The 17,556-nt window shown below is 68.3% G+C and overlaps 3 protein-coding genes across 4 annotated transcripts; 1 reads left to right on the top strand and 2 right to left on the bottom strand.

Annotated features, from left to right (window-relative positions):
* Positions 1-853: 853 nt before the first annotated feature.
* GPRC5C (G protein-coupled receptor class C group 5 member C) lies at positions 854-7,267 on the bottom strand. Of its 2 annotated transcripts, none has more exons than XM_077188242.1 (5): positions 7,145-7,267; positions 2,814-3,834; positions 2,142-2,236; positions 1,795-1,938; positions 854-1,644 (listed from the first exon to the last, which is right to left on the bottom strand). In XM_077188242.1, exons 2-5 carry the CDS (start codon positions 3,823-3,825, stop codon positions 1,612-1,614), a joined length of 1,284 nt encoding a protein of 427 aa, XP_077044357.1. In that variant the 5' UTR covers positions 3,826-3,834; positions 7,145-7,267; the 3' UTR covers positions 854-1,611. The 2 variants fall into 2 exon arrangements, with proteins under 2 accessions (XP_077044357.1, XP_077044356.1); XM_077188241.1 differs by lacking the exon at positions 7,145-7,267 and adding an exon at positions 5,091-5,182.
* Positions 7,268-8,774: 1,507 nt separating this feature from the next.
* Positions 8,775-10,241, bottom strand: GPR142 (G protein-coupled receptor 142). The gene is made up of 2 exons (XM_054645189.2): positions 9,975-10,241; positions 8,775-9,647 (listed from the first exon to the last, which is right to left on the bottom strand). The coding sequence occupies exons 1-2, from the start codon at positions 10,201-10,203 to the stop codon at positions 8,794-8,796; spliced, it is 1,083 nt and encodes a 360-aa protein (XP_054501164.2). The 5' UTR covers positions 10,204-10,241; the 3' UTR covers positions 8,775-8,793.
* A 3,153-nt stretch (positions 10,242-13,394) lies between these two features.
* On the top strand, positions 13,395-17,216 carry BTBD17 (BTB domain containing 17). Its single transcript, XM_054645188.2, has 3 exons — positions 13,395-13,835; positions 14,855-15,131; positions 15,649-17,216. Exons 1-3 carry the CDS (start codon positions 13,745-13,747, stop codon positions 16,727-16,729), a joined length of 1,449 nt encoding a protein of 482 aa, XP_054501163.2. The 5' UTR covers positions 13,395-13,744; the 3' UTR covers positions 16,730-17,216.
* Positions 17,217-17,556: the final 340 nt, after the last annotated feature.

Genomic DNA, 17,556 nt, shown 5'->3' with positions numbered 1-17,556 from the left:
TTGGAGCGGGGCCGCCCCGCGCTGCGGCCGGCGCTGGCGGGGCCGGTGGGATCCGCGCTTCCGGAGGGGCTGGGCACGGCCGCGGGGCCGCTCCGCTGCCCCTGCCACCCCTGAGCGCGGCAGGCCCTGCACCCTGTTTGTCGTGTGGCTTTGCTGTCCCGGGGAAGGTGGAGGTGCCCTTGGGGGGTGACTTTGCGCTGTGCCGTGCGGTGCCCGCGGGCGGTGGGAGGGAAGGCGTGTGTGTGCTGTGGTGACAGTGGCCCTGGTGACACCGAGTGCCTGGTGCTGCTGGGCAATGTCCCCGCTGCCGCTCGGCACCAGGTAAACACAGGTGCCAGGTAAACACGGCTGACGCAGCACAGCCCGGGGGGCACGGCCACATCCCGCTGCCAGCACCGCGGCCGTGTCCCCGCAGCCGGGAGCGTGGGTCTGTGCCAGCTAAAGGCACGGCCGGGACGTGGCGAGTGCCACCCTCCCGCTGTGTGTCCCTTGTGCGGACACCGTGCAGGGCACGCGTGGCCACCGGCGGCCCCGGCGCCGCCATCCCGGCTCCGGCTCAAGGAGACCCGGGCACCCGCTGCCCCCACCGGGCCGTTCCAGCCCTGAATAATTCATGGCACTGCTGGCCGCAGGCTTCCTGCCCGGAGGAGGAGAAATGGCTCTGGAGGGGAAGGCAATCCGAGCGGGAAAACCACCGCGACCTTGGCACGTCCTCCGTGCCGTGCCACCTCCTGCCCGGCAGCCCATCTGCCCACGGCATCCCGGCCCCGCCTGGGGGATGGGGGTGCCGTGGACCCTGCCCGGAGCCCCCCTGTGCTCTCTGTCCCTCCCCTGAATGGGGGGCATGGGGCTGAGCCCGTGGGAGCAGCACCCAGGACCCCCACCCAGCATGCTGTGACAGCATCATAGGAAAAACCACCTTTATTGGGGCGACCTGAAAAAAATGAAAAGGAAACTTGGCAGAGAAAGCCACAAGGAGGGCGAGGGGCCCAGCTCCCTCCCCACTCCCTGCAGGGGGGGAAAGGCACGGAGAAAGCGGCCAGAGCTGTGGGGGGCTGGTCCCCAGCCCCGGCAAGGCACTGATCCCCCTCCCCCAGCAACGGGGAAACAGAGGCACGGAGCTGGGGACAGCTTGGTGTCCCCTTGTGCCCTGAGGTGGGATGGGCCAGCTCAGCTCGGGGTCCCCAGGCTGGGGGGGTCAGTGCAGGGCCAGGGGCTCGGTGCTGGGGGTGCCCTGGGTGGGGTCCCACGGGCTCCCCAGCTTTGGAGGGTCCGTGGCCTGGAGGAGGCTGAAGGGTCTGTGCATCACGAAGGTGAAAACCAGGGGTGTCCTCACGGGAGCCAGTCCTTGAGGCAGGGATCAGGGGTCCATAGCCAGGTGGGATGGGCAGGTGGGAGCGCTGGCTCTGGGGCCTTGTCCAGGCATCCCACGGGCAGGAATCGGCTCTGGCTGCCAGCCGGGGTGGCATTCACACCTCATGGGGTGGCATTCACACGTCATGGGGTGGCATTCACACCTCACGGGGTGGCATTCACACGTCAGTCAGGGTGGGATGGGGCTGGGCGAGCCCCTGGCTGTGCCGGCGCTGCGGGAGCTGCGTCACGGGGGCTTCACCAGCGGTTCCTGCTGTACGGGGACTGCACCTGTGGGCACAGCGGGGTGGCACCAGGACAGGGTGGCACCAGGACCATGGCTGTGTACCCTGACCCACCGAGGGGGGCTCTGGGTGCCGGGCAGCCCCGTCACCATGGCAGGGCCGGACTTTGCCCCCGCTGCAGCCACCGTTCACCCACCTGGCAGCCGCGGGTGTCCCTCGGGATGCTGGAGTGCCGCGCCTGCACCGCGAACGCGTCCTCGGCTCGGAGCGTGGAGCTGGCACTGCCAGGCATGGGGCTGGTGGAGGCACGGGGCAGGATCACATCGTAGGGACCTTCACTCTGAGGGACAGACACGGGGGTGGGAGGTCACAGCACCGGGAATGCCCCAGCCCATGGGATCCCGGGGGTGGAAGGCTTGGAAGGTCCCCACCGTGTTAGAGCAGTCATTGGGACGCAGGGGTGACAGGAACACCCCACCCACACCCTGTCCCCCATTCCTGTCATTCCTGGCAGGATGTGGCCACCGCTGGTGTCACACTCACCATCCCCTTGTGCATCAGAGCCATCTCGGTGGGCTGGTAGACGCTGGTCAGCAGCTGGCCGTTGTAGCCACTGTATGGGGACACCGGCTTCTTGGCTGCTGAGACACGGGGACAGTCACCATGGAGCCAGTGCCACCCCACTGGGGCTCTCTGTACCTCGTTAGCAGGTTTAACGAGCTGACTCAGCAGCTGCCTGCCTTTCCCGCAGGACACTCCTGTCCCCAGGGATGGCATCACTGCTGCCTGGCCATGGCTTGTTATTGTAGGGTCTCTCTGGTGCAGGTGCTGCTCAGGGGGACCATCCCTCCCCCATGAGGAGCAGACACCTGGCATGCCTGCCCACAATCCCCACTGGGACTGTCACCACCCCATGTTATTGCAGGGTCTCGTGGGCCTGGGGCGGAGGGGCAGGAGCCGCAGGCACCCCACGCTGGGGAGGGAGGGAGGGAGCTCCCTGTGGCTGCTGGGCTCAGCCCAAACTGGTACACCCAGCCTGGCCAGTTCTGGGGAGCCACAACAGCAGCAGGCGCCAGCGCCGGGCAGGTCACTGCCAGACGTCTCATCACCCACCCTCCACTACCATCCCCCGTGGGGACATCCCCAGGGTCCCCAAGAGGACGGTGCCCGCCCTGCCACGGGGCGAGAAGGTCCCTGGCGAGCCCTGGCGCCTACCAAAGGATGGCTCATCCATGGAGAAGGCCTTGTTCTCCACGAACATGCTCTGCGACTTCTGCTCCTTGAGGATGGTCTCGTAGCCCACCCCCCGCGTGGGGTAGCCATCGCCCTCGAAGGCCTGCTCGGGGCTGCGCCGCGTCACGTGCGTCACCTCGGGGATGGCGTAGAGCAGCAGGAAGGCGGCGGCGTTGCACACCAGCGCGATGGCCAGCGTGGGGTCATCCCAGCCGGGCGCGCGGCCGGCACGCCGGTTCCCGTACAGGTACATGATGGTCCACGCCAGCCAGATGGCCGCCGACAGGCCGGTGGTGGCCAGGATGAAGGCGCCGTGCTTGCGCCAGCGGCCGTAGCGGCCGCAGAGCGTGGGCCAGGCGGCGCCGAAGGCGGCCACCAGCAGGGCCATGACGTAGATGAGCGCCATGACGAAGTCGGCGCCCGCCAGCTGGCAGGGGTCTGCAGGGCCACCCTCGCGCCGCGCCACCGTGATGAGGAGCCACTCGGCATTGATGATGACCTCGACCGAGGCCAGGGACACGGCGGCCGCCAGCGTCACCCAGCCCCGCGGGGCTCGGTTGCGCCGCGCCAGGAAGTTGAGGGCCACGGCGTGGGCCAGCAGGCAGGAGAAGCAGATGGCGAAGAGGACGCCGAAGAGGAAGCGGCGGGAGGTGCAGGTGGAGAAATCCGGCCCCACGATGAAGTCGAAGGTCAGGCAGAAGAGGCCGAAGGTGCCCAGAAGGAAGAAGACTTGCGTGGCCACCAAGCTCTTCTTCTGGTGGTCCTGCACGAAGGGCAGGCTGGCCACCAGCACGATGGTGAGCACGAAGGTGGTCACCACGCCCAGGCTGGCCACTGCTTCCACCCCGATGCCCCAGCCCGCCGAGAGGTCACAGAGGTTGTAGTAGAGGGAGGAGAGGTCGTGGCCGCAGCCCGGGGGCGGCATGGGCTGAGCAGTGGCTGTGGGGAGCAGGGCCAGCAGCACGGCCGTGGTGCCCATCCTGCTCTGTGGCATCCAGGGACCCTGTGGGACACAGCGGAGTCAGGACACAGGGGCTGGGGACGGGGATCAGCTCCCAGCCAGAGCATTCCTGCCCGTGGTGCCCATTGGATGTCCCAGGGTGAGCAGTGGGGTCCCGGGGAGCTCTGCCCTGCTGGCACAGCTCAGCTCACCCAACGCGGCCATGGAGCTCCAGATGGGACCAGGCAGCCACATTGGCTGGAGGTTGGTGGCAGCTGAGGAGGGGCTCAGCCCCTCTGTGCCCTGTATGATCCCTCCCAACATGGGAATTCTCTGGGAATTCTCCTGATCCCCTCCTCCAGCGTCAGGAGCAGCACCATGCCTGATGGCTTCCTGGGAATACCAAACGTGAGCCCAGCCCAGATGGCAGAGGGGATACTGGGGGACAGAGCTGTCCCCTTGCCTTGTCCCTGCATGCACCACGTTCCTTTTTCCACTTCTGTCCCACTTCCCTCTGGTTTTGGGCACTGGCCCAGTGCAGGTCGCATGTCCAGCCTGCTGGCACGTAGGCAGCCACAGCCTGGCACGTCACGGCACAGCATGGCACGGCACGACACGGAGTCCCAGTCCCTGTCCCCACCGTTGCCACCCCATTCCTGCCACCTCATGGTGGGCACGGGGAAGAGGAGCAGTGAGGAAGCCGCAGCCTCACTGCTGGGGGAGGAAACGGGGAGGAGACCCCAGCAAGGACATGCGGGGCCGGGACCCCCGGTGCCCTGATGGTCACCCCGAACCGGGCACCCCCCGGCCTGGGACGGGGACAGGGACCCCCAGTACCACGCTGGGACGGAGTCGCTGTGCCCGCGGGTTCCAGGAGCTCCGCCGCCTCCGGTTCCCAGCTCGTCCCCCAGCCCGGTTTCCTGCCCACCTCCAGCCCGGTACCCCCGCACCCTCCGCCCGGTTTCCCCCGCGCCCCCGGCGGCTGCACCCGCGTCCCGAGTTCTGCTCCTCCTGCAACCCCGCCCGGTTCCTCGCATCGCCCGTTGGCTTCCCTCGCTCCCCCGGCCCGGTGCCGCCGCCGCCGCCGCACTCCCGTCCCGCTTCTCTGCCCCTCCGCACCCCCATCCCGCACTGTCCCGGTGCTTCCCGGCGCTCCCGCCGGGTCCTGGCCCTGAAACTCCGCCGGAGCCGCCCCCAAATCCCCGGCCGGAGGAGCTGCGGGGGCGGGCGGCTCTCGGTCCCGGTCCCGGTCCCTTCCCGTCGGCGCTGCCGCTGCCCCCCAGCCCCGCAGGGCTCGCCCCGCAGCCCGCCCCGCTCACCGGCCGCAGCCCCCGGTGCCCGGCGCTCCGCTCCCCCCGTGCCGAGCCCAGCCAGCCCCGGTGCCGCCGCACCGTGCGCCTGCCCGGCCCGGCCCGGCCCCTCCCCGAGGTGCGGCTCAGCCCCGGGAGCGCGATTGGGGCCGGCCCGGACCTGCCCCGCCGCACCGGGCGGGGACACCGCGGTCCCGCACCGGCGGGGATCCCGCACCGGGGCACGGAGGGGGCTGGGGGGCAAAGAACCCGCGGAACTGGGGGAGCCCACCTGGTCATGGGTGTGATGAATCTGGGGGGGCTCTGCCATCGCTGTGATGGGTCTGGGGGGCTCAGCCTGGCCCTGCTGAGCGCTGCTCCCGGGAACGACACTCAGGGGACAAGGGACGGAGCGCGGGGGCGGCCTCGGGGCACGGACGGGGCTGAGGGGGGCAAAGCCTAGGCTGGGGGGGAAGCAGGGGTGAGCCCACCTGGCCATCGCTGTGATGGGTTTGGGGGGCTCAGCCTGGCCCTGCTGAGCGCTGCAGAGCAGGAAGGACCCTCAGGGGACAAGGGACGGAGCAGCGGGGTCTGTGTCACCCAGCCGGGATCTCCCAGCCCCGGTGGGCTCGGGGAGTGGCGCTCCACAGGCGGCCCCACCTCGTAAGGATTCTCCGGCCTGGAGGGGCCTCCCGGAGGAATGTCAGCTGATGGATAAAGCTGGAACCCTTGGCAGGGCAGCAGGACCCAGAAAACCCCAGAAAACCCCAGAAAAGCCCTTTCTGCAGAGGGGGGCAGCCCCAGCCCGGGGCACTGGCAGGGTTTGATGGTCCTTGTCCCGACGGGGGTGGTCGCCACCCTGGAGCTGGGACGGGCACCCCACAATCATCCCATTCATCCCTGGGGATGGGGGAAAAGCCCTGGGAGATTTGGGGCACCCCGGGGCCCCGCCAGCCCTGGGAGAGGTTTCCAGGCAGGAGCTGCTATTTCGGGAGGGTGAAGCAAGAGGGTGAAGGATGCAGAGGAAAGTTCAATGTGCCTCCGGCGGGGCCTGCCCCGATCCGGGCTGGGATGAAAACAATCCGGGGAGAAAGGGCAGCAGAGCCTCCAGCGGCAGGACCGGCTCCCACCGGAACCGGCGGCACCCGTGGCTCAAGGACCGGCGCCCGCCGGAGCCCCCGGGGCCAGGACGGGCTCAGAGCTGCGACACCGCCACCCTCCCGCCCTCCTCCTAAGGATCCTTCGGCTCCGGGATGGTGTTTGGGACTGGATCATCCCTGCCCTCGCACGGGGCAGGGCAGGGCAGGCGGGGGACTCTGCAGCGGCCCTCGTGCCTCAGTTTCCCCAGGGATTTGGCCCCAGGATTGGGCAGCCCTCGCTCTCCGGGAAAGGCTCAGCCTTGGATAAGCGGCGCCGGGAGCGGAGGCCGCTTGTCCTGCCGCCCCCACAGCGCGGCCCGGCCTCTCCACCGGCTGCTTCCTTCCGCCGGAGGCTTTCCCAGCTGCTGACTCAGCACAGACCCCCGTGACCCCCGCTGGGGCCACCGGCAGGCGCCCGTCCCGCCGAGGCTGCCCCGCGCCCGCGCAGCGTTTGCTGTTGTGTCCCCGTCCTTGGCGGTGATTCCCTCACCCCCTTCCCATGGGAACCCCCCATCCCCCCACGGCGGGTGATTCCGGCCCCCTCCCCACGGGGACCCTCGTGTTCCACCCCTTGTGGGCGGTTTCTGCTCCCCCTTCCCACCGGGACCCTGCCCGCGTTTCCAGCCCCCATTGCCTGCTCCCGGCAGGTCCTACAGAAAAACCCCAACAGGCTGTGGGGTCACTGGGGGGTGATGCCCACCCTGTGCCACCCTCGGTTTCCTCTCGGGGTGCCCGGCCCTGACCTCCCGGCACGGGCAGAGCCCGATTTTAGCTGCCGGAGCTCTGGTTGGGCTGGGAGCCGCGATCCCAGTGCTGGAACTGGGCAGAACTGGTCCTTCCAGCACTGGGGCCGCACTGGGGGGCTGCGCTGTCGCTCAGCACCGGCACCTGGAGCCCGGCCAGGCTCTGTCCGAAAACATCAGCACGCATTTTTTCCAGGCTTACCTTTCCTCGGGAACCGCAGGGACGGGCGGCGGGCACGGCGGGCACGGCGGGCACGGCGGGCACGGCTGGCTGAGCCCCGGCTCCGCGCGGCTCCCTCGGCAAGGACCTGGAGCCGGGGGTCCCCGCTGCCCTCCCAGAGCCTCCCGCCGCTCCGGCCGGGGCTCGGAGCCGTTCCCAGCGGAGCCCCTCGCTCCGGCGGACGCCGTCAGCACATTTCCACCTCCTTTGCCAAGTAAATACGCACCGGTTGGCACAGGGGGGCCGCTGGAGATCGGGGGGGGCCGGTGGCAATCCTGGAGCTCCCGCCGAGGGTTCCCGAGGCAGCCGAGCCCCCCGGCCCGCGGCCCCTCAGCCCCTGCCCAGCTCGGGTTAATAACTAATCCCTTCCCGGTCCTGCTCTCCTCACGTGCCAGAATTAATGGAGCGAGAACCTCCCAGGTAGCCCCCGCGCCACCGGGTCGGGCTTTAACCCTGTCCCCCCGTAGGGATCCGGCCTGCGATGAGGTGACACCCCCCGAGGGGTCTGTCCACGCCGGGGAATGACCCGGGGGCAGGGTGGGTCCGTAGGGGGATCAGCCCCACACCTTGGGGGCAAAGGCTGCTCCCCATCCCACCTCAGTGCGGGCACAGCCGGGCTCGGGGGTGGGCAGGGGGTCTGCTGGGGTTTGGGGGTGTCTCTGTGCCCTGCCAGGAGCCAGCTGAGGTCCGGATCCCCCCCCGGGCACCCCCTGGGTCTGTCCTGCCCCGTCTCGGCAATCCGGGCGGAATGCTGGGCAGTTTTGGGGGATTACGTTAAGGACCTTACGGGGAATTAGGGTGGCGGCGGGGCTGGTTTGGGGAGCTGGGGGTGCCAGCTCCCTGCCCCGTCAGTGCCAGCTCCGCAGTGTCCCATCCCTGCCCTCTGCCGGCAGCTGGGGACAGGCTGGCACGGCCGCTCCTCCAGCGTCACACCAGTTTGGCACTGGTGTAACTGGGAGGGCAGCACTGGGTACACCCCATGCAGGGGGGCATTGCCCGGGGGGATTAACGGGTGGGGGGCCGGGAGCCGTGACCTTACCGTGTGTGCAGACCCCACCACAGGGGACAGCCAGCAGACCCTGTGGGTGCTCCCCCAGCACTCCTGGGCAGCAAGGCAGGGGCACGGGGGTGGGCAGGGCAGAGGGACCCCGTGCCAGAGATGCTTGTGCAGGGTGCCTCCGTGCCAGCTGCCCCCAGGGAGCCAGAGCCAGGCAGAGCTTTGGTCTCAGCACAGCAGTTTATGGAGTGGCACCCAGTGGGCACCACGTCCTTGTCAGGGCTCGCAGGAGCTCATTTGTGCCCTCCAACCCTCACCACGGGCAGCTCTGGGCTCCCCAGGAACCTCGGTGCCACTGAGCTGGGGCGTGTCCTGGATGGGTCCCCTGGATGAGTTCCCTGGATGATTCCAGTATTGTGCCAGGGGCTGAGCATGGGCAGGGCAGAGGTGCCCACCCTGGGCTGCTGCTGCCAGGCAGGCACCACAATATCCCCAAATGAGTGTCTGGGCACAACCCCCTCCTCCTGCCACCCCCAGCAGCAGTGACCCTGGCTCCGTGGAAGGGGTGGGGGTCTCCCCGGTCCCGTGTGGGGCTGGGTGGGCACCGGGGCTGCCAGCCGGGCACTGCCCTGCCTCAGAGCGTGGTGCTGCCCAGCAGTTTCAGTGGTTCCAGGGCCAGGGGTGGGCAGTGAGCGCTGCCCCGGCTGGGGGCTGCCCGGGGCTGCCCCCGCAGCACCTCGCCCACCGCGCGGCGGAAGGTCTGGCTGACGAAGCAGTAGAGGAAGAAGTTGAGGGAGGTGTTGAGCATGGCCACCATGTTGGCGATGTCCAAGGCCAGGTGCACGCGCCAGTCCCTTCTGACCGAGGCCACGTAGAGGTGGCACATGGTGACGACGGCGCGGGGAGCCCAGAGCACGATGAAGACAGCGGTGACAGCCAGCAGCAGCGCCGTGGTCTTGCCGCCCCCCGCGCGCCTCCGCCGCCGCAGCTTGCGGATGATGGCGGAGTTGGCGGCCAGGAAGATGCTGCAGGGCAGGAAATAGATGGTGACGCAGTGCAGCCACTTGAGCGCCGTGTCCAGCGCCGTGGGGGCGTCAGCGTCGCGCCACATGTCCAGCCACCAGTAGAAGGGGACGCCGGTGGCCAGCGCGGCGGCGAAGACGGCGGCGATGATGCGGCGGGTGCGGCGCGGGTAGGACACGGCGCGGTAGCGCAGAGGGTGGCACAGGGCCACGTAGCGGTCCACGGTCAGCAGCACGGTGACCCAGGTGGACGCGTGGTTGGCCGTGAACTCCAGCACGGTGACGGTGTGGATGAAGGCGCTGGGCACTGCCCGCGCCAGGATGGCCGTCTGCAGGATGAAGCCCACGAAGATGATGAAGACCTGGGTGAGGATGTCGGAGGTGGTCAGGGCCAGCAGGTACCAGTAGGACGACTTCTTGGTCCTGGTGGCCAGGCGGGACAGGGCCACGGCGGTCAGGATGTTCACTGCAGGGAGGGGAGCCACGGGTGGAGGTGAGAGCTGGGGGTTCACAGGCCCCCCTGCAGCACCAGGACCCCAGAGCTGCCCAGGCTGCAGCTGAGGGGAGCTATAAATATCCCAGTGCTGTGGGGATTTGCTGGGCTGATTAATCTCTTCCGTGTGCCAGCCCAAGCAATGCAAATACCATCTGTCCCCGTGGCGGTGGCACCTGCCCTGGGCTGGGCAGCACAGCCGGGCACTGGGGCCGGGTCTGAGGCTGGGGGGGCACAGGTAAAGCCCCTCTATCCTGAGGGCTTTTCTTTCCAGCCCCCCGGCCCCCTCAGCCCCCTCACCTGGCAGCCCCAGCCCCAGCAGGACGCTGTAGTACACGATGGGGACGATGCCAACCAGGCAGGGTGAGCGCTCCAGCTCCAGCTCTGGCTCTGGCAGTGCCCACGACACCGCCGTGCTGTTGGGCACCAGCACTGTCATCTTCCACCACAAACCGGCTGTGAGGAGACACAGGAGCACCAGGGACATCAGAGTCCTGATGGCACCTAGAAGGGAGGTCAGCCGTGACATGGCACTGGGGGCTTGGGGACAGGGTCCATCTCCTGGGTGTCCCCACTGTGTCTGAATCCCAGCTCCCTTGTCCTGTAGAATCCATGGGCAGTGGGCTCAACCCAAATGTGCCACCTCCGGCAGACCTGGAGCTGCTGCACCCCCATGGGAGGCAATGCACCCCAAGCCCCCTGTGCCATGTCCCAGCAGAGCCCTCGCTGCCAGAGCTGCTCCTTCTTTATCCCTCAGCCCCGTTTTTGTAGAAAACCGGATTAAAACATCATGTTCTGGGGCAGCTGCCAGCAGAGGGAGCCTCTGGCCCCCAGCCCGGGCTGGGTGCCACCCGACGGCTCCCAGTGGCGGCAGAGAGGACCCAGAGGTGCCGATGGGGGGGGTCCTAGTGGTGCCAAGTGTGGGGTGGCCATCTCCAGGCTGCCAGCTGGTCCTTTTCCAGCTCCTCAGGCTGAGGCAGCGGAGCTGGAGGAGCCCTGCCCGCATCCCCGCCCGTATCCGGATCCTGATCCGTATCCGCATCCCTATCTGTGCCCCATCCCTGCCCTATCTGTGCCCTGCTCCCTGCCCCGGTCTTTGCCCCATCCCTCTGCCCTCTCCCCACGCCCGGGTCGTGCCCGCGCTGCCCTCGCCCATTCATAAACCAGGGCGGCTCCACCCCCTCCCGAGCTCTGCGCTCCTATTGGCTCACAGGAGCCCGGCCCCACCAATCGGAGAGGGGTTCCCCGGGAGGGGTGAGGCCAGAGCTGAGCGCTGCGTTCTGATTGGTCAGAATCCCCCCCAAATTTGCATCCCATAGGGACCGCCACCGTCGGTCCCGGTGTGGGACGATGGGAGATGCTGGGATGGGGATTGTGGGGTGCGGGGGGTCCTGGGGATCCTGGCATCGGGGGTTCTGAGGCACAAGGGGCTCCTGGGATCGGAGGTTCTGGGGTGTAGGGGGATCCGGGGCCCGGGGTTTGTGGGGTGCTCTTTGGGAGAGGGATGTCTTGGGGTCCTGGGGTGCTGGTGTAAAGGGGGGTCCTGAGCTCAGGGAGGGGGTACGCGGCACCACACTCCTGCCAGTCTGGCCCTGGCCCCGGGGCACCCCAAATTCCCCTTGTCCCAGACACTCGATGGCTTCAGGGCCGGGGTTGGAGGGGCGGGCAGGTCTCTCTCCCGTTTCGGGACCCTCGGTTGCAGTAATCCAACACTCCATGATGGATCTGCTCCCCCAGAAGTGCCCGAGGTGTGTGTGGGCTCCCGGGGGTCCCACCTCCCCGACCCTGCAATTCCCGGCCGGAACCCCAGCAAAATCCTGAGCACAGCCCGAGGGAGAAGAACGGAGGGGATGGGGGGAGCCCAGGGGTGCCAATTAACTGCAAATTAGCTCCGGTTCATCAGCAGGAGGTCCCGTCCATCCACGTCCCCCGCGGAACTGAGGCATCGATCGGCTGCAGCTGCTCGAGCGCCTTAACCCTTTCCCAGCCCGATCCGCTTTGCGCAGCTGGTGGGGAGGATGGGATCGCTCTGGCCCCATTTTGCTCCCCCTGCCCGGGCTCCCGCTCCCCAAAGCCTGCGGGACAGGGACTGTCACCTGGCTGTCCCCAGTGCCACCCGCCGGGCGTGCAGCGCCACCTTCCCTGGGCGCGGTGTTTCTCACGGACATACCGCTGTCCGTGTGTCCCGGTCAGTGTCCGTGTGCCGCTGGTGTCCGTGTCCTCTGCGGGCTCCGTGTCCCTGCCGGTGTCCCTGTCCCCGCGGGCACCCGCAGCATGGCACAGCCTCCCGGGGCACGGGGCACGGGGCGGAGGGAGAGCGCCGTGGGCAGAGCCGCGGGCAGGGCACGGGGACGTCACCACCGGCCCTCGGCGGCCGGGAAGGGTCGCCTGGGCAGCTCCGGGTGACCGTGACAGGGCTCCAGAGCAGTAGGGATGGCGGTGCGGGGACAGCTGGGCCGGCGGCCACCTCTGGGGACAGGAGAGCGGATGTGCACAGCTCCAGGGTGTGACGTGTGTGCACACGAGCGTGAATCCGTGTGCGCTGCCTGCGTGTCCCTGCTGCGCTCTGCCCTGGCTGCTCCCAAGTGCCCACTGCCCGGACGCCGTGCCTCAGTTTCCCCAGCAGCACAGGGACGGCCCTGCTGTCCCCTGCCGGTCCCTGGGTCCAGCTCCGTCTCTCCGGTGCCCCCCAGCCCGCGGGGCGATGCCCTTGCACTGCTGCCTAGTGCAGGTCGCTATGGTGAGCCAGCCCTAGCTGCAATCTCCAGGCCAGCACAGCTGCTCCCTTACCTCACTGCACACTGGCAGGTGTCCCCTGTCCCCTGGCGACCTCCAGGACCAGCCCCACGGTCCCTCGTATCCCCCTATAGCCCTGAGCAGCCCAACACGGGGGTCGCCGGGCTGTGGCCGCCGCCCGGGCTGGCACGGTGCCGGCGGCGCGCCGGGCACACGCTCGCACAGGCGGTTGTTTATCAGGCGGTGGTGAAATGAGGCGTCGGAGGACGCGCTGAGCCGTGAACCGGCTGTGCCGCGGCGGGGGCCCTGTCCCCCGCGGCCCCACGGTGCAAGGACACCCCCAGCCCCGGGCCGGGCGCTCTGCTGGCACCGCGGCTTTGGGGGTGCCCTGCCCAGCAGGGGCACAGGGCTTGAGCATCGCCCACCCGCCCGTCCCTGCAAGGGGCCAGGGAGCCCCAGCAGCGCGGAGTAGGGCTGATCGGTGTCTTGTGCTGAATCTCCGCGCCCAAGGGTCAGGGACAGATGGTGATCCCACCCCCTCGGCAGCTGCAGCAACATCTGCCCTCGCCCAACATCTGGAACCGTGTCTAAGCCCGTGTTCAAAGGGCTGAGCAGGGCACGGGGCTCCTCGGCAGTGGGTAAGGGGCCGCTGTGCCCTTGCGGGCTGTGCTCCTCCTCTGTGGGATGCGTCCCCCCGCCTCGGGTCCTGCTCCTGTGTCCCCACCGGGGTCACAGCCCCAGTGGCGTCGGCACCACTTGGCCGACACCCGCTGTCCCTACCCTGCCCACCCAGCACCGCCCCATGCTGCTGCTGTGGCGCTGCGGCTTTGGGGGGCCCCAGCCCCGTGGTGAAGCCCCCCAAGAGGCGTCGGGGCGGGCGGGGGGCCAGGGAGGCCGCACAGGGCGCACGGGCGGCCTCTTGGCTGCAAAGGCTGGGAAAAGGGCAGGCAGTTCCTGCCGGCAGCGCGGATGCCATGGTGATGGGCTGCTGCCGGCATGAATACCCATGAGCCGGGGGGAGCGGGAGGCCACCGAGCTGTGCCCTGAATGCAAAGACCCCGGCACAAAGCGCCGCGGCCACGCGTGGGGCTCCGCGGCAGCACCGGCTCCCGCACGGCGACGTCCCCGCTCCGGAGCACCCCGGGGTGCGGGGCCGGGGCCGGGGGTCCCGGTGGGATGCGGGGGGGGCTGGAAGCCGTTCCCGTGGCAACGGCCGGTCCCAGTTTCCACCAATCGATGCGGCGGCGCGGGCCCGCGGGCCGGGAGGGCGCGTGGCCTACATAAGAACCGGGCGCGCAGCGTGCGCCGCACCCGGCAGATGCGCCTGCGACGCCATGGCCAGGCTGACGGGCACCCGGCCCGCGGCCACCCGCCGCTGGGGCTCTGCCGCCGCCTTCCTTCTCCTCCTCTTCACCGTGCAAGCCGGTAAGGGCGGCCGCGGCGCGGGGGAAGGCGCGGAGGGTCCCCGAGCCGCGGGTAGCGCTGCCCTCGCCGGGTGCCGGGGTGCGGCTCGGCGGCTGATGGAGAGCTGAGCGCGGCTCTCCGGCTGCCCTCGGGGTGTCTGGAGGGGATGGAAGTGGCTCCTGGGTGTGCTGCGCTCTCGGAGCCGGGTTGTGCTCGCTGGTGGGTACCCCGGGAAGGGCTCGGTGCCGCGGGCAGACAAGTCCAGCACCGCGGGGTTCAGGGCGCCTGCTCCCCTTCCTCGTCTCCGCTCCCCTTCTTCATCCCCCGGCCTTAAGCCGGCGCTGGGAAGGGTAATCCGTCAGCAAGACGGGATTTGAGAAGGAAGATGGATTTGAGACAGACGGGGCCAAATTCCTCCTGGGGAAAGGATGCTCCGAGGAGCGGGTGGGAGTGGTGTCAAGACGGAGAAGAGGAGAGAAGGAAGGATCCCACTGCCCACAGGAGCATGGAGATCCCTGTTCCACATTCCCAGATCCCCCTCCAGTCCCTGTTGGGATCCCAGCACGGGTCTGAAGAGACACCAGGGCAGCTGGTGTCCCCAAGCTGCTCAGGAACCCATTCCTGGCTGCGGGGCAGAGCGTGCCTGGCTCCCCACACCCAGGGGCTCTCTGTCCCCCCACGTATCCATCAGGGATGTGAGGGATCAGGGCAATGCCCGGGGCTCCCTCTGTCCACAGCAGGGACGGGATCAGGACAGGCAGACCGGGCTGAGAGCCAGTGCCGCCGGCACCCGGCCATTTCCCAGCACACCCCAGCCTGGGACATGGTGGTCCCAGCCCTTCTGCTGCAGAAAGGCAGTTTTTTGGCTCTCAGGGACACAAATGTCCCCACGTCCTTTGTTCCCCCACACTCCCTTGGCTCCAGCGGCCCTTTGGCACCGGGGGAGCGGAGGCAGGAGGTGCACAGCCCCCCGGTAACCCCACCCCAGCTCAGTGCCTGGCACTGGGGTGCAGCTCTGGGACGGTCCCATCTCCCTGCAGCCCAAAAACCCGACTTTAGCGGGGACTCCACGGCGGCCACCATCAACCACTCGCTGACGCTGCTGCAGCGGCTGCAGGAGCTGCTGCAGAACGGCAACGGCAGCGACTCGGTGCTGCGGGTCCGCTCGGCCGCCTCCGACGAGCCCAAGGTGTTCCACACCCACCAGCTGCTGCTCAGCCTCCAGAGCGAGGTCTTCGAGAGCCTCCTGCGTAACCAGAGCGTCGTGACCCTGTACGAGCCGCCCGAGACCGCCGCGCTCTTCGAGAAATTCATCAGGTGCGTAGGGACCCTGTGGGATGGGGAGGAGAGAGGGTGCAGCTCTCCTGGGAACCACGGGGAGCTCCACGGGATGGGCATGGCCAGAGAGATGCAGCCAAGGATGGGGGATGTTCCCTTGGGAACCACAGGGACCTAGTGGGATGTGCGTTTTGAGAGGGATGTGCAGTTTGGGAGGGATGTGCACTTTGGGAGGGATGCAGCCCGAGAGGGAGGATTCCTCTCAGGATCTCCCAAGAGGGAGATCCTGTGGGATGAGTGTACTGGGAGGAATGCAGCCAAAGAAAGTAGATGCTTCACTTCATGGGATGCAGCCAGAAAAGGAGGATGCCCCACTGGGGACCATGGAGATCACATGGAATGGGAGGGAAGCATCCAAGGAGGGGAGGTGTTTCTCTGGAAACCCTGGGGACCCCATGGGGTTGGAATACTCAGTGGAAAGCAGAGGCTGCTCCCCTGGGAACTGAGCTGCCGGGGATGGATGTCCCCAGTGTCACCACTCCCTGCTCTGCCCCAGGTACCTGTACTGTGGGGGGGTCTCCATCCTGCTGCACCAGGCCATCCCCATGCACCAGCTGGCCAGCAAATACAGGGTCTGGGGGCTGCAGCGCGGCGTGGCCGAATACATGAGGACCCACCTGGCCAGCGAGTCCAGCCAGGGCCACGTGGTGGGCTGGTACCACTACGCCGTGCGCGTCGGGGACGCGGCGCTGCAGGAGAGCTGCCTGCAGTTCCTGGCCTGGAACCTGTCCGCGGTGCTGGGCAGCGCCGAGTGGGGCTCGGTGAGCGTGGAGCTGCTGCTGCTGCTGCTGGAGCGCTCCGACCTGGTGCTGCACAGTGAGCTGGAGCTCTACACCGCCGTGGAGGGCTGGCTGAGCCGGCGGCAGCCCGAGGTGCCCGTGGCCGAGCGGGTGCTGCGTGCCATCCGCTACCCCATGATCGCGCCCAGCCAGCTGTTCCGGCTGCAGGCGCAGTCGGCGGTGCTGGCGCGGCACCGCGCCGCCGTGCAGGACCTGCTCTTCCAGGCTTTCCAGTTCCACGCCGCCTCCCCGCTCCACTTCGCCAAGTACTTCGACGTCAACTGCAGCATGTTCCTGCCCCGCAACTACCTCGCGCCCAGCTGGGGCTCCCAGTGGGTCATCACCAACCCGGCGCGGGACGACCGCAGCACCAGCTTCCAGACGCAGCTGGGGCCCAGCAGCCACGACGCCGGCAAGAGGGTGACGTGGAACGCGCTGTTCTCGCCGCGCTGGCTGCCCGTCAGCCTGCGCCCCGTCTACTCGGACTCGGCGGCGGGCGCCATCCAGCCCGTGCGCATCGAGGATGGGCGCCCTCGCCTCGTCATCACCCCGGCCATGAGCAGCCCCGATTTTGCCGGTGTCAGCTTCCAGAAGACCGTGCTGGTGGGCGTGAGGCAGCAGGGCCGCGTGCTGGTCAAACACGCCTACAGCTTCCACCAGAGCTCGGACGAGGCCGCCGATTTCCTGGTGCACGCCGACCTGCAGAAACGCACCTCCGAGTACCTCATCGACAACTCCCTGCACCTGCACATCATCATCAAGCCTGTCTACCACTCCCTCATCAAGGTGAAGAAGTAACGAGGAGCAGCTGGGTGCTGTCCTGCTGGCCCCAGCACCGTGGGGGGAACGCTTGGTCCTGTAGGTAGATGGGGGTCCCCTTGTTGGGGGCCTCCAGGACTGAGCTCTGCACTGCCCACCCCTCCCTGAGTGTTCCCCTGCCATGTCCCGTCCCCATCGCTGTCCCTGGGGATGGAGGATGCTGGCAGTGCCCCAGACCCATGTAGGGGGTGCAGGAGGTGAAATGTGCAGCCCATGGGCACATCACAGACCCCAGTGGGTGTGGGGATGGGGACAGGGACAGCTCATCCTTCCCACGAGGCAGCCCTGGGGTCCCTCTGTGTGGGCAGCTGGGTCCAGCTCAGGAGCAAACAGAGCTGCCCAGTCAGGGGGTGGGGGCCTGTCAGCCTCCCCCAGTGGAGGAGGGGTGGGGGGCACTGTCCCCACTGGAAGTGGCAGCTGCCCCATCCCTGTACCTCACCCCTTTCCTAATAAAGCAGAAAATGAGTGTGGGATGTGTGGGGCATCTTTGGGGTGATGCTGCTCCCCAGCCCAGCTCCTTCTGATGGAACTCCTGGGAAGGAGAGCACCCATCCAGGCACGGGTGCACTTCCCTGTGGGAATGTGGGTCCCCACCTGGCATGGGTTTGGGCCCCTGAGCAGAGCCTGGGGAAGAGTCCTGCTGGGGGGCTCCCCCTCAGCCCACAGAGAGCCACCCGTGTGATATCCCCATCGCTGTGACAGTGCTACTGGCAGCTCGTTAATGATTAATTAAGGGGGGTGAGGAGTCGGGGTGGCTGCCAGTTCTACCAGCAGGGCTGTGTTTACCCAGCACTGATAACCCAGGC

The sequence above is a fragment of the Agelaius phoeniceus genome, chromosome 19 (genome assembly GCF_051311805.1).
Source record: "Agelaius phoeniceus isolate bAgePho1 chromosome 19, bAgePho1.hap1, whole genome shotgun sequence".
Classification (NCBI taxonomy): Eukaryota; Metazoa; Chordata; class Aves; order Passeriformes; family Icteridae; genus Agelaius; species Agelaius phoeniceus.
The sequence above is the reverse complement of the archived record's forward strand: the minus strand, read 5'-3'. Positions and strand labels throughout refer to the sequence as shown.